This window comes from Ovis canadensis, chromosome 9 (genome assembly GCF_042477335.2).
Source record: "Ovis canadensis isolate MfBH-ARS-UI-01 breed Bighorn chromosome 9, ARS-UI_OviCan_v2, whole genome shotgun sequence".
Lineage (NCBI taxonomy): Eukaryota > Metazoa > Chordata > Mammalia > Artiodactyla > Bovidae > Ovis > Ovis canadensis.
Window position 1 is genome coordinate 103,969,031 of NC_091253.1, and position 13,432 is coordinate 103,982,462.

The 13,432-nt window shown below is 45.2% G+C and overlaps 1 protein-coding gene across 19 annotated transcripts in view; it reads right to left on the reverse strand.

The window, feature by feature from the left end:
* Nucleotides 1-13,432, reverse strand: part of ENPP2 (ectonucleotide pyrophosphatase/phosphodiesterase 2) — a 149,645-nt gene that overhangs the window by 16,153 nt on the left and 120,060 nt on the right. For 10 of the 19 annotated variants that reach the window (XM_069600741.1, XM_069600740.1, XM_069600728.1 and 7 more), the window contains one exon: nucleotides 11,329-11,380. In XM_069600741.1, the coding sequence (XP_069456842.1) occupies nucleotides 11,329-11,380 (52 nt within the window). Of the gene's footprint in view, nucleotides 1-58; nucleotides 134-11,328; nucleotides 11,381-13,432 lie in introns of all 19 variants that reach the window. The other 9 variants (XM_069600736.1, XM_069600735.1, XM_069600725.1 and 6 more) reach the window with 1 other exon arrangement.

Here is a 13,432-nt window from a genome sequence, read left to right on the forward strand (position 1 = left end):
TAGTACTTGGGAGCAGTTATTAACCAGGTCAGACTGTCCTTCAAAACTCAAACCAAACCTTTTCTAGGTTCAAAATTTCCATTAACGTTTTCCTTGATTTCATTTTTGCTGCCTCTGAATTTCCTGGTTTCAGCTGGAAGCAGAAGTATCAAGATTCTTTGAGAAGCTATTCTCTTTTTATCATTCAAGTTTCCCTGCTTACCCAACACATTCCTCCAAGCTCAAAGGCAAGCCTGGGGGATTATCCAGTCTACCCAGTAAGGAGGACAGCCAAACAGCAACTGTGTCCCTTCACCAGCACCACCCCTCTCTAGAGCAGGCATCAATCAACAGTCTTGCACAATCTGTAGACGCCACCAACTCTGGTTCCTCCTTCCTTCTTGTCATCCCTCCATTCCATGAAGGCTGACTGATTTGCAGGACTGCCCTTAATCACTGTCAGCAACTCTATGCTATGATACATGCGACGCCTTTTCTTTCCCCTGGGAATAACTTTTCCACCAATCCTGTCACTTGTCTCCCTTCAAACGTGTTGTCTATATATCCTCCCTTGTCAAACATGTGTCAGGTCTTGGGTCATGGAATAGAGATAAATCCTGAGTGCGTGCTGAGTCATTCAGTGTCCAACTCTGTGTGACCCCGTGGAGTGCAGCCCGCCAGGCTCCTCTGTCCATGGATTCTCCAGACAAGACTGGAAGTCTTGAGGCTCTCAGCCTCCAGAAGTTCACAGTTCCATGGGAGAAAGAAACATGGCCTGAATAACTGCAAGGCAGCCTGGTGCCCACTCTAGCAGAGACCCTGGCATGGCCGAATAGGAGCACAGAGCCGGCACCTGCCACAGACGGGGTGGGCACCAGTGCAGCCCTCCGGAACTTAGGGAGCTGAGACACAGTGAGCCCACACCCCATTCATGCCTCTGTCCTGGCATAACCGCCCTCCTCACCCTCAAAAGGGGGCGGCAAATCACATGGCCACATGGGTCAGCTCCCATGGAAAAGACGGGCAAGGAGAGGGAGGAAGGGGGGAAGGGGACAAGACGCCCAAAGAGCCCCTTTCTCTTGAGACGTGTCTCTAGTTAAGCTTCTCCATCTCTACTTACGCCTTTGCCCTATATGTACAGACTCACTTTTCTTCATATATTGGGGCTTCCTAGCTCCCAATATATGCACTACTGGAGTTTTTGGCACACGGAACACAAATATGTTATTATCTGACTCACTTTTCCTCAGTTGTTAACTGACCATATATATGATGAAGCAAAAAAAAAAAAAGTAGTAGCTTTGGCAGTCTCCTAAGAGCCCACGAGCTCCCCAATGACTGAAAAAACCTACTTGAGTCTTCCTGAAGCATAAGAGGTGAAATCATCTTTGCAGTAAGAAACACTTTAAGCCCAGAATCCAAATTTAGACTTCCTTTTGGGGGTTTATCAGGGCTTCCCTGCTGGTTCAGTGTTAGAGTCTGCCTACAATGCAGGAGACCGGGGTTTGATCCCTGGGTCGTGAAGATCCCCTGGAAGAGGGCATGGCTACCCCCTCCAGCATTCCTGCCTGGATAATCCCATGGACAGAGGAGCTTGGAGGGCTAGTCCACGGGGTCACAAACAGTCGGACACGACTGAGTGACTGAGCCTTTTCGGTTTATCAGGGTATCAAAGAATCACAGGTTCTTGCTCACTGCCTGGCTCTGCTACTCCATACGACACCTTAGGCAAGTCACTCACGGCATTTCTGGGTAGCAAAAAGTCCCTGTTGGTTGAGCCACAGAGTGGACTTGGAGCTTGGTCTTTGTGCACGTAAGGTCCCCGTCCTGAAACCAGCCGCCCTGGAGATGAACATCTAGTTTCGAAATATGTTCCTCGTGACTTCTTGACACAGACCTAGCATACCTTTTGTCTTCCCAGGCGGGGCTCCTGCTCCATGAGATTCCAGACGGAGCCTCCATGCCACACCCCAGCTCCCTGTTTACAATAGCGTCTGGAATTCTCAGGACATGCCACAGTTCCCCTCCAGATACCACATTTGGCAAGTACTGGGAGGCGAATCTTTTTAAGTGGTGTGGACTTCCCCAGCCCTCTTTTTTTGTCTTCCAGCGTTTGCTTGTCCAGACTGGAGTGTGTATTTCTTTGCCTTCTTCAGCTTTCTGACCCATATTCCCATAGATTAGCTGGCTGACTTGAGAGCCACATGAAAATCTCTCCTCTTTTTCTGTTTGTGTTTTAAACATTCATTCCCACAATAATATGCTCTGACATTTTACCACAGAATCTCTACCCCAGGTCTCTGCTTTTCCTACCTCCTTTCTCTCCCTTGGCCTTACGAGTGTCCACTATCATTTACTGCCGAGTAAACCGCTTCTGGGATTAGACTCGATGTCTCTGTTAGCGTCCTGGTCTTTCTTACCTTGGCCTTTAAAACACTGTGTTGTAACTCAACAGGCTAAATCTCACAATAAAATAATAACTTAATGAGGACAGGGCTTTTATTTATTTTGTTTACCATGTATCTCTACCTCCAACATTGCCAAATATTGACCTGGATAAGTAAATGACTGTTTTATTTGAAAACAAAATATTGTGCTTTATGACTTTCAAGACCTGGCTTTCTACATATGACCCATCTAATATAACCCCAAGAGATAGACTGGGCAGACCAGTGTCATCTTCCTCTTACTGATGCAGGAACTGAGGATTCATGATTTGTGTGAGGTAATTCAGCTACACGACAGCACCCTGAATCCAGGTCTCCGCCCCGGCCCATTACTCTTCTCCTAGCTTTTTGGACAGTTTCCAGGTGGATGCCGCCTGCCGGGTTATTCTAATGGAGAGCACACTGGGTGGAAGGCCCACTTACTCCGGGCAGGAGCTCAGCCTGAGTCATGCCTGCTGAGGTGCTCATATGACCAGCGGTTTGTATCCAAGCATCTACTGCTTCAGAAACAACTTCCAAACCCTGCTGGGCACTGAGATTCTCTCCAAACACTCTCTCTTTATTCCAACCCTTAAAATAAGAAGCATTTACAGAGGGAAGCACAGAGGCTTTAGTGTCCTATAGAACTGGAGTCAGATCTCATCTCAGCTCTTTATAGCTTTGTGATTCTCTAGCTTAACCTCCCAGAGCCTCATAGCTCTCTGAGACGCTGCGTTCTTTTCAAGCAAGGATGTAAAGCACCTCGCCCTGTCTTGATCCAGTGTAGCTGTAGTGTAGTCATTTAGTAAAGGGCATTTGGTAAATTCAGGCTTAAATTGAAAAAAGTAGCGAAAAATCACTAGGCCATTCTGGTATGACATACATCAAATCCCTTACGATTATACAGTGGAAGTGATGAACGGAGGATTAGATCAGGTAGACAGAGTGCCTGAAGGACTATGGACGGAGGTTTGTAACACTGTACGGGAGGCAGTAACCAAAACCATTCCAAAGAAAAAGAAATACAGGATGGCAAAGTGGCTGTCTGAGGAGGCTTTACAGATATCTGAGAAAAGAAGGGAAGCAAAAGGCAAGGGAGGAAGGGAAAGATAGGCCAAACTGAATGCAGAGTTCCAGAGAATAGCAAGGAGAGATAAGAAAGCCTTCCTCAGTGATCAGTGCAAAGACATAGAGGAAAACAACAGAATGGGCAAGACTAGAGATCTCTTCAAGAAAATTAGAGATACCAAGGGAACATTTCATACAAGAATGGGCAGATAAAGGACAGGAAGGGTAAGGACCTAACAGAAGCAGAAGATATTAAGAAGAGGTGTCAAGAATACCCAGGAGAACTACACAAAAAAGGTCTTAATGATCTGGATAACCATGATGGTGTGTTCACTCACCTAGAGCCAGCCATTCTGGAGTGTGAAGCCAAGTGGGCCTTAGGAAGCATCACTATGAACAAAGCTAGTGGAGGTGACAGAATTCCAGCTGATCTATCTCAAATCCTAAAAGATGATGCCATTAAAGTGCTGCACTCAATATGCCAGCAAATTTGGAAAACTCAGCAGTGGCCACAGAACTGGAAAAGGTCAGTTTTCATTCCAATCTCAAAGAAGGGCAATGACAAAGAATGTTCAAACTATTCTACAATTGCATTCATAGCAAGGTTATGCTCAAAATCCTTTAAGGTGGGCTTCAGCAAGATGTGAACCGAGAACTTCCAGATGTACAAGCTGGATTTAGAAGAGGCAGAGGAACCAGAGATCAAATTGCCAACATTTGTTGGATCATATAAAAAGCAAGGGAATTCCAGAAAGACTTCTACTTCTGATCTACTGACTATACTGAAACCTTTGACTGTGTGGATCACAACAAACTGAACGATTCTTAAAGAGATGGAAACACCAGACCACGTTACCTGTCTCCTGAGAGACCAGTATGCAGGTCAAGAAGCAACAGTTAGAACCAGACATCGAATGACAGATTGTGTCAAAATTGGTAAAGGAGTATGACAAGGCTGTATACTGTCACCCTGCTTATTTAACATATGCAGAGTATATCATGTGAAATGCTGGCATGGATGAATTACAAGCGGGAATCAAGACTGCCAAGAGAAATAGCAACAGCTTCAGATATGCAGATGATACCACTCTAATAGAATCAAGATTGTCAGGAGAAATATCAACAACCTCAGATATGCAGATGACACCACCCTTATGGCAGAAAGCAAAGAACTAAAGAGCCTCTTGATGAAAGTGAAAGAGGAGAGTGAAAAAGTTGGCTTAAAACTCAACATTCAGAAAACTAAGATCATGGCATCTGGTCCCATCACTTCATGGCAAATAGATGGGGAAACAGTGGAAACAGAGAGACTTTATTTTGGGGGCTCCAAAATCGCTGCAGATGGTGACTGCAGCATTAAAGGACGCTTGCTTCTGGGAAGAAAAGTTATGACCAACCTAGACAGCATATTAAAAAGCAGCGACATTACTTTGCCAACACAGGTCTGTCTAGTCAAAGAAAGAAAGTGAAAGAAAGTGGAGTCACTCAGTCATATCTGGCTCTTTGCGACCCCATGGACTACAGCCTACCAGGCTCCTCTGTCCATGGGATTTTCCAGGCAATAGTACTGGAGTGGGCTGCCATTTCCTTCTCTAGGGGATCTTCCCAACCTGGGTCTCCTGCATTGCAGACAGACACTTTACCGTCTGAGCCACCAGGGAAATCCTATAATTTAATCAGAGCCACCAAGCCACGATAATGTCTGACTCCTTGCGACCCCGTGGACTGTAGCCCACCAGGCTCCTCCATCCATGGGATTCTCTAAGCCAGAGTACTGGAGTGGGTTGTCATTTCCTTCTCCAGGGGATCTTCCCAACCCAGGGATCAAACCTGGGTCTCCCTCATTGCAGGCAGATGCTTTACCTTCGGAGCCACCAGGGAAGCCCACCACTCAGACGGTATCATATCTAGTCAAGGCTATGGTTTTTCCTGTGGTCATGTATGGATGTGAGAGTTGGACTATAAAGAAAGCTGAGCGCTAAAGAATTGATGCTTTTGAACTGTGGTGTTGGAGAAGACTCTTGAGAGTCCCTTGGACTGCAAGGAGATCCAACCAGTCAGTCCATCCTAAAGGAAATCAGTCCTGAATATTCACTGGAAGGACTGATGTTGAAGTTGAAACTCCAATACTTGGGCCACCTGATGCGAAGAACTGACTCACTGGAAAATACCCTGATGCTGGGAAAGACTGAAGGCAGGAGAAGAAAGGGATGACAGAGGATGAGACGGTTGGAATGGCATCACTGACTCAATGGATATGAGTTTGAGCAAACTCCAGGTGGTGGTGATGGACAGGGAGGCCTGGCGTGCTGCAGTCCATGGGGTCACAAGAGTTGGACACAACTGAGTGACTGAACTGACTGAAAATCACTGTGGATGCTGATTGCAGCCATGAAATCAGAAGACACTTGCTCCTTGGAAGGAAAGCTATGACCAACCCAGACAGACTATTAAAAAGCAGAGACATCACTTTGCTGACAAAGGTCCATACAGTCAAAGCTACAGTTTTTCCAGTAGTTATGTACGGATGTGAGAGGTGGACCATAAGAAGGTTGAGTGCCAAAGAATTGATGCTTTTGAACTGTAGTGTTGGAGAAGACTCTTGAGAGCCCCCTGAATAGCAAGGAGACCAAACCAGTACATCGTAAAGGAAATCAACCCTAAATATTCACTGGAAGGACTGATGCTGAAGCTGAAACTCCAATACTTTGGCCATCTAATGAGAAGAGCCAACTCATTGGAAAGACCCTGATGTGGGAAAGATTGAGGGCAGGAAGAGAAGGAGGCAACAGAAGATGAGACGACTGGATAGCATCACTGACTCAACAGACATGAGTTTGAGCAAACCCTGGGCGATGGTAAAGGACAGGGAAGACTGGCGTGCTGCAGTCCATGGGGTCGCGAGGAGCTGGACAGGATTTGCGACTGAACGACAACAAATTTAGTAAATTTTCAACGTCAGCAAGGAATACTGATAGGTAGTCATTAAAATTCAGTGTTTGGAGAAGGAGAAATATCATATGACACCCCTTATATGCAGAGTTTAAAATACACGATACAAATGCGCTTACAAACCAGAAACAGACTTAGAGCAAACATGGTTGCCTGGGGGAAGGGCGAGGGGAGGGGCAGTCAGGGAGTCTGGGATGGGCATGTACACACTGCTGCATTTAAAATGGGTAACCAACAAGGTACAGCACACGGAACTCTGCTCAATGCTATGTGTCAGCCTGGATGGGAGGGGAGTTTAGGGAAGAATGGATACATGTATACATATGGCTGAGTCCCTTCCCTATTTACCTGAAACTATCACAATGCTATTTGTTAACTGGCTCTACAAAAGAGAAAGTTAAAAAAAATCACTGTCTCACCCAATTCCTCTTGGATCCTACTATAAATCATCGACAATTATGCTATGTATTGAGTTCTTCTAAGTCTTCTGCAAAACACACATGAGGATACTTGCACAGAGAAACACAAGTATATTTCTTCCTTTCTTTAGCAATACTAACATCTCCAGTAAAATAACAAAAGTGAGAAGCATTTCATAATTGAAAAGAGCTACAGAGGAGTGTCCCTCTAGTTGTTCAGGGCTCTGCTTTAAATTGACAAGAATCACTAGTTGGTTAAATCATTTTTCTAATCAAACTAATTTCTCATAGGGTGTGATAAGGAGCCAAATCTGGGTGTTACAATGATTTTTACCTTTTTCTCACAAAGATGATAGTGAATGCCAATCTGACTAAGAAAATATAAAACACAGTTTAGTAATGTAAACAGAGAGAAGACTAAGGTGGAAATAAACAGTGAAGCTATTGTTACAGTGAAACTTCCACCTGGCTCCCGGGCCAGAAATGCTTGCTATGAAAATTTAAGCATCCCCATCTCATTCATTCACTCACTCATCAATTCAACGGATTTCAAAATGAAAATTTAGTACATTTGCCAAGACATTAAATACATCTGATATAGAAATAGCAGCCATCCAACTAAGATCTGGGATTCATTACAAATGTAGAAATATTAGGGCTTTAGAAAGCAGTTTAGATCATAATTTTTGAAGATTATATTGTTCTTTAGTAAAACACTTGATTCTGTAAATTTAGTGTTTATCATAAAACATTTATCATTGTTGTTCTGTCACTGAGTCATGTCCAACTCTTGGCAACCCCATGGACTGCAGCGCGCCAGGCCTCCCTGTCTTCACCATCTGGAGTTTGCTCAAACTCATGTCCATTGAGTCAGTGATAAAACATAACCTAACATTAACTAAATATACCATTCTCTGTTACCTTGAATTTACCCTGAGTTGTTTCACTATTTGAATGCACAGCTTTTACAGATGTGGTTGGTACAAATGTATGTTCAGGGCACGTGATTTATTCTGAAAGAATCAGCTTGTGTATTTTTTTAAAAACTAGGCAGGAAAATAACACAACTTTACATTTGTATAGAGCTTTAGGTCTACAAAACGGTTGAAAAGCCTCAGTACATGTTCAGAGATATGCAGAAAGGGGAAGTGATTACTCTGAGCACAGCGCACACAGCACCGTGAATTCACGAGGTTCCCCCCAGCAGAGCGGACCCCGAAGATTTCCGGGGGGGACCAGACTCATGAACCAGGCACACCATAGCAGCCTGAAGGAACTCAGACCAGGAAAATGGCACTCTGCAGCTGAAGCAGCGACTGAGACAGGGCCCTTACAGGGACAGACAGCAAGAGAAGGGAGAGAATCAGACAGGAGAGAGGACGCTGAGGCTCCCACATGCTCCAGAATTTAGACAGGCACCTGATCAGACAGTGACATGTAGTCATTTGTATTTCATGTAATGGTGGTAGCATCTCTCCTATATCACTCCAGTTATTGGCAATTGCAAACAGCCATTATTATGCATACAGAGCAAACAGTGCTGTATAAACTCAGACAACTTTACCAAAAAAGTCTATTGATATTAAGCCGTTAATTATAATAAAAATAAATGCAGACTCCCTTGCAGCATCAGAGGCTGCCCCAGGGCTCCCCAGTGGCTCGGCGGTGAGGAGTTCACCTGCTAATGCTGGAGACTCGGGTTTGATCCCTGGTCCGGAAATCCCACATGCTGCAGAGCAACTAAGCCCGTGTGCCCCGACTACTGATCCTGGGCTCCAAAGCCGGGAGCCACGACTACTGATGCCCACCGCCCAGAGCCCAAGCTCTGCACCAAGGGGAGTCGCTGCAGGGGGGAGCCCAGGCCCTGCGATTAGAGAGGGGCCCTGCCCACCACAACAGAGAAAAGCCCCGCTGCAATGAGGATGACGCACAGCCAAAAACAAAAGGACAAAAGCAGAGAGAGCCGGGAGCAAGCCAAGGAGCTGTGCTACCATGACCTCCCTCTCTCAGGTCGCCGTCGTGAAGTCCCGTGTTGGAACTGGCGGTGAGACGGCTGACGGAATCTGACAGGGCGTCTCAGCGAAATCAACCCCCAGCTCAGGGCAGGCGCTTAACAAACTCATGAGGGTCCATTGCCATGAAAAAGTAAAAACTTTAAGCCTCAGTGATGTGAAATCATCGAGAAGTAAGACGTATTCAACACTGAGCAGAGCAAAGGAAAGATGAGGTCGCTAGGTCCAGCTCCGGCCGGCCCTGAGAGTCAGCAGTTCGCCAGAAGACGCCTGTTACTTCCACGCTCAGCAGTGTGAGGCCACTCTTTGTGCTGAGTGTGGGGCTGGTTTTGTCCCAAGAGCACACTGCCACCAGAAAACGAAGTGAAAGATTTTTTTTTTTTCCCCAAGCTGGAAATGTTTTAGGACCATGAAGAGCCAGAGCTTGAATCAGAAAAGACATGCGTGTCCCTTCAAAGCTATCATAATTAACTATTTCATTAGTGGCTTTCAGAAAAGAAACATTTCAGTCATATTTTTCTGTCTTGCTGATTGAATGTTTGAAAAACTCAAATCATGAGACTCTATACTTCTTGATCGTGGTGTGCCGTGTGTGAATTCATTCAGTCGCGTCTGACTCTTTGTGACCCCATGACTGCAGCCCGCCAGGCTCCTCTGTCCATGCGATTCTCCAGGCAAGAACACTCGAGTGGGTTGTCATGCCCTCCTCCAGGGGATCTTCCCGATCCTTCCCAGGGATGGAACCCATGTCTCTCACATCTCCTGCATTGTCAGGCAGTATTGCAATTTTTCCAAATATAATAACACCTTCATCCACTAGATTTGATGTCAAATATTTTGAATCACTTCTAGAGTTTGTGAAGGATTTGTGTACCTTCCATCAACCAAGTCCTTTCTCTAAAGCCGTGTTCCTCCAATGACATGTCAAAGAGCCTGTGTGTTCCTTTATCACAGAGAGAAGGAGGAGGGTGGATATGCAGAAAGGGGAGAGGAGAAAAGATGGAGATCTTTACAGAGAGGAGAAATAAGTCGAGGAAATAAAATCTTCTGCGGGTTTCCTCAACCTTTGCTTAATCAGACTGAAGACGGCACATGTGATAAACAGAACCATGTTAGCTAATAACTCAGGTAACGCTCTCAAGAGAATCTGCCTATGTGCGTCTTGACTGCGTGACCTGGGCAGCTGTGCTGGAGTTCAGTCTTCTTTTTCACACACTTCCGGTCATTCCCTTGCTGTTAGAAGACGCTGTCGCCTCTGCTGCAGTAACCTGCCTAAGAGGCTTCCCCTCCTTCTAATTTCAAAATCAGAAGGAAGAGCCTGGGTTGTAGATCACATTACTGTTCCTAATTATTTACTGCTCTTGCGTAAAGGATTATATGCTTCCACCCGGCGCCAAGGAACGTGGAGGACAGCGTCCTTGGGGAGAGAATGTACGTCCCTCCTCCACGGGCTTCACTTGCCCTGCTGGCCCCAGCGAACTTGAAACAGAAGTGAGAAATGCCTCATCCAAGCAGAAGCACCGAATCCGGCCAGAAACCCCGGGATGGACACGTGACTCGACCCTGCACCAGGACACCAGCAGGACGTAGGGGCGCACACTCTGCCCTCAGTTCCGGTCCCTCTGCCCAGGACGCAGACTCAGGCCTGCAGATGGGGCAGCCGGGACGGGAGCAGCGTCAGGATGCACATGGTACCCAGAATGACCGAGCGGAGGGAGAAAGCCAGGAGGTGCTCACAGTCGGCCAAGGCGCTGAACAAAGAGGAAAGCAGAGGCACTGAGCCCCGCGGCCTGGCTCCGCCCAGAGAAGGGCGTGCTCTAACCAGGCCAGCTCCTTCACACCAGGCTCTAAAATGAAAGTGCCACGGGGCAGAGGAGCGCTTGGCCAACAGTCAGCACCCTGAAACAGGAATAAGAAATGCACAAACCGCTGAGGCTTTCTGTTCTCATCATAAGCTTGCAGAAGCTGGCTAAGCCAGGCGTGTTGCAATCGTATGCAGAACAAGAGGAGGGTGGGTTAGGGCTCGAGACCCTCTTGGGAGAGACTTCTAACACAGTTCCTTCCGGGCACCCCTCCCCCTGACATACACACCGACTCTCCAGGTGGGGAACCTTCAGCAGAGGAACCAGCTGTTACCACTATGAATGGTGACTTCCATCCCCTTCATCTGAAGTCCCCTCGGCCCTTAACTTATAACCCATCAGATACACAACAGCATGTCTGTTTTTCAGAGGGTTAAAAGCTGTTGAGGGGGGAAAAGAAAGGTAATAGAACTTTTCTATTATACAGCTGGCACCTTGTATACAGAGAAAAAACCAATACCTTTTGCCAGATCATATAAAGGTCACTCTGCAATGCGAATTCAAATTTTAAGAAAACACTGTGCTTACACTATGAAGTAAATAAGTCTCTCCAGTTTTTGAAAACTAGAAAACAAAACTTATCTGGTTCTTTTTTCTGTCAACTCCTTACCTTCTGTGGACTCTTTTATATGAAGGCGTTTGTTGAGTTCATCCAATTTGTTCTTCATGTGTGAAAATAAAAAAAAAAAAAAGAAAGGGAAAAGAAAGCAGATCAGAAATGGTCTTTCTTTCCAGCACCCTTCTCTCTATAAATTCAAAATAGGATCCTAAGCTTCATCAATATCACACGGTGTATAAAGTGTTACTACTTTATCTCAAATTGACACTGAGGCTCTACTTCTTAGCGATCTATGGTGTTGAACATGCTATTTAATCTCTCCATGACTTTGCTTCCTTTTTTTAAAACCATGGATAATCATGGGACCAGCCTCCCATGTCGATGATGAGGATTAGAGCACATATATATATAAATTAACTCTAATATTGCCTCAAAAGTTTGGATTAATCTCTAGGTACACTAAAGTGATTCCCAAACAAATTTATAAAATTGCTTTTTCTAAAGTAGAAATGGAAGGACCCAGCAATCCTGAAACTGTCGTGACTCAGCAATTCCATTTCCCACTGTTGATCCTGGAGATATCCTAGCATGGGTACAGAGACGTTTGCAGTAATGTCTATAGCCGTATTGTTTGGAGGCACTAACAGTTGGAAATTACCAAACATCCTCAAGTAGCAAAATGAATAAAATCATGATGCGCTAGTTGTACAATTACGCATTATAATAATTATTGATATTAGCAATAAAAATGAATGAGATAAAACTTTGTGTATTAATTTGTAAAAAATCTTAAAAATGCAGTGATCAACAAATAAATGCAGGATACATATGGTATATAACAGCATTTACATGAAAAATATAAAACACCCAGGGGACCTCCCTGGTGGTCCAGTGGGTAAGACTCCAACTTCCAGTGCAGGGGCCATCAGTTCAATCCCTGGTGTGGGAATTGGATCCAGAATGCTTCAAGGAGCAGCCAAAAAAACACCTTTTTAATAAAAAATAAAATATTCAAAACTATACTATAGGTTATTTCAGGGAACTATATTAAAGGTATCTTGATCTATTATTTGAGATACCTGTGTACGGAGTGAAAGTACAGAGGCCTCCACAGCAAATACGGGCCTTCCCTGGTGGTGAAGAATCCACCTACTAATGCAGGGGACTCCAGTTGGATCCCTGGGTCAGGAAGATCCCCTAGAGTAGGAAATGACAACCTACTCCAGTATTCTTGCCTGGAAAATCCCTTGGAGAGAGGAGTCTGTCGGTTACAGTCCATAAGGTCTCAGAGAGTTGGACACAACTGAGCCCAGCACAGCATGGCAATTATATATACTGTCTTCAGGAAATTGGGCTTCCCTGGGGGCTCAGATAGTAAAGAATCTGCCTGCAGGGCAGGAGACCTGGGTTCAGTCCCTGGGCTGGGAAGATCCCCTGGAGGAGGGCATGGCAACCCACTCCAGTATTCTTGCCTAGAGAATCCCATGGACGGAGGAGCCGGGCAGGCTGTAGCCCATGGGGTTGCAAAGAGTCAGACATGACTGAGCGACTAAGCACAGCACGGGATATTAGTGAGCTTTGAGGTAGGAAGGAAGTGGGACTGAGGTAGGGGTGTCACGTGGAGCTTCCATTCCATCTTTAACGTTTTCTTTCTCACGATGTCTGTATTGAAGTATTCATTTTATTAATCTTTATACCTTTTTATGTCTGTATATTTTTTTAAAGAAAAGTAGTCTTTCAGAGAAAACCATTGAGAAAATAAAGATGATCTAGAATCCCTCCAAAACAGTTTAAGATAAGAGAACTGAAATATTTCTTGTTTCCCAGAAGAAAGGTAATTCAGAAAACAAGATCTAATAGATGCCTCTAAAAATATAACTGGAATTCACTTCAAAGACCACTTCCTGTTGACTTGGGCAACTCAACTCCTCCAGCTGAAGTCTTAGAATTACCTACTTTAATTAGTGCTGTTAATTCTCATCAGGAGCTAAAGTAGGAGGCATTAAAGGGGATGTAGGACTCCCCAGGCAGTACAGTGGTTAAGACTTCGCCTTCTAATGCAGGGCTGAGGGTTCAACTCCTGGTCAGGGAGTTAGGATCCTATATGCCTTGAGGCCAAAAAAACAAAACATAAGACAGAAGCAATACTGAACTA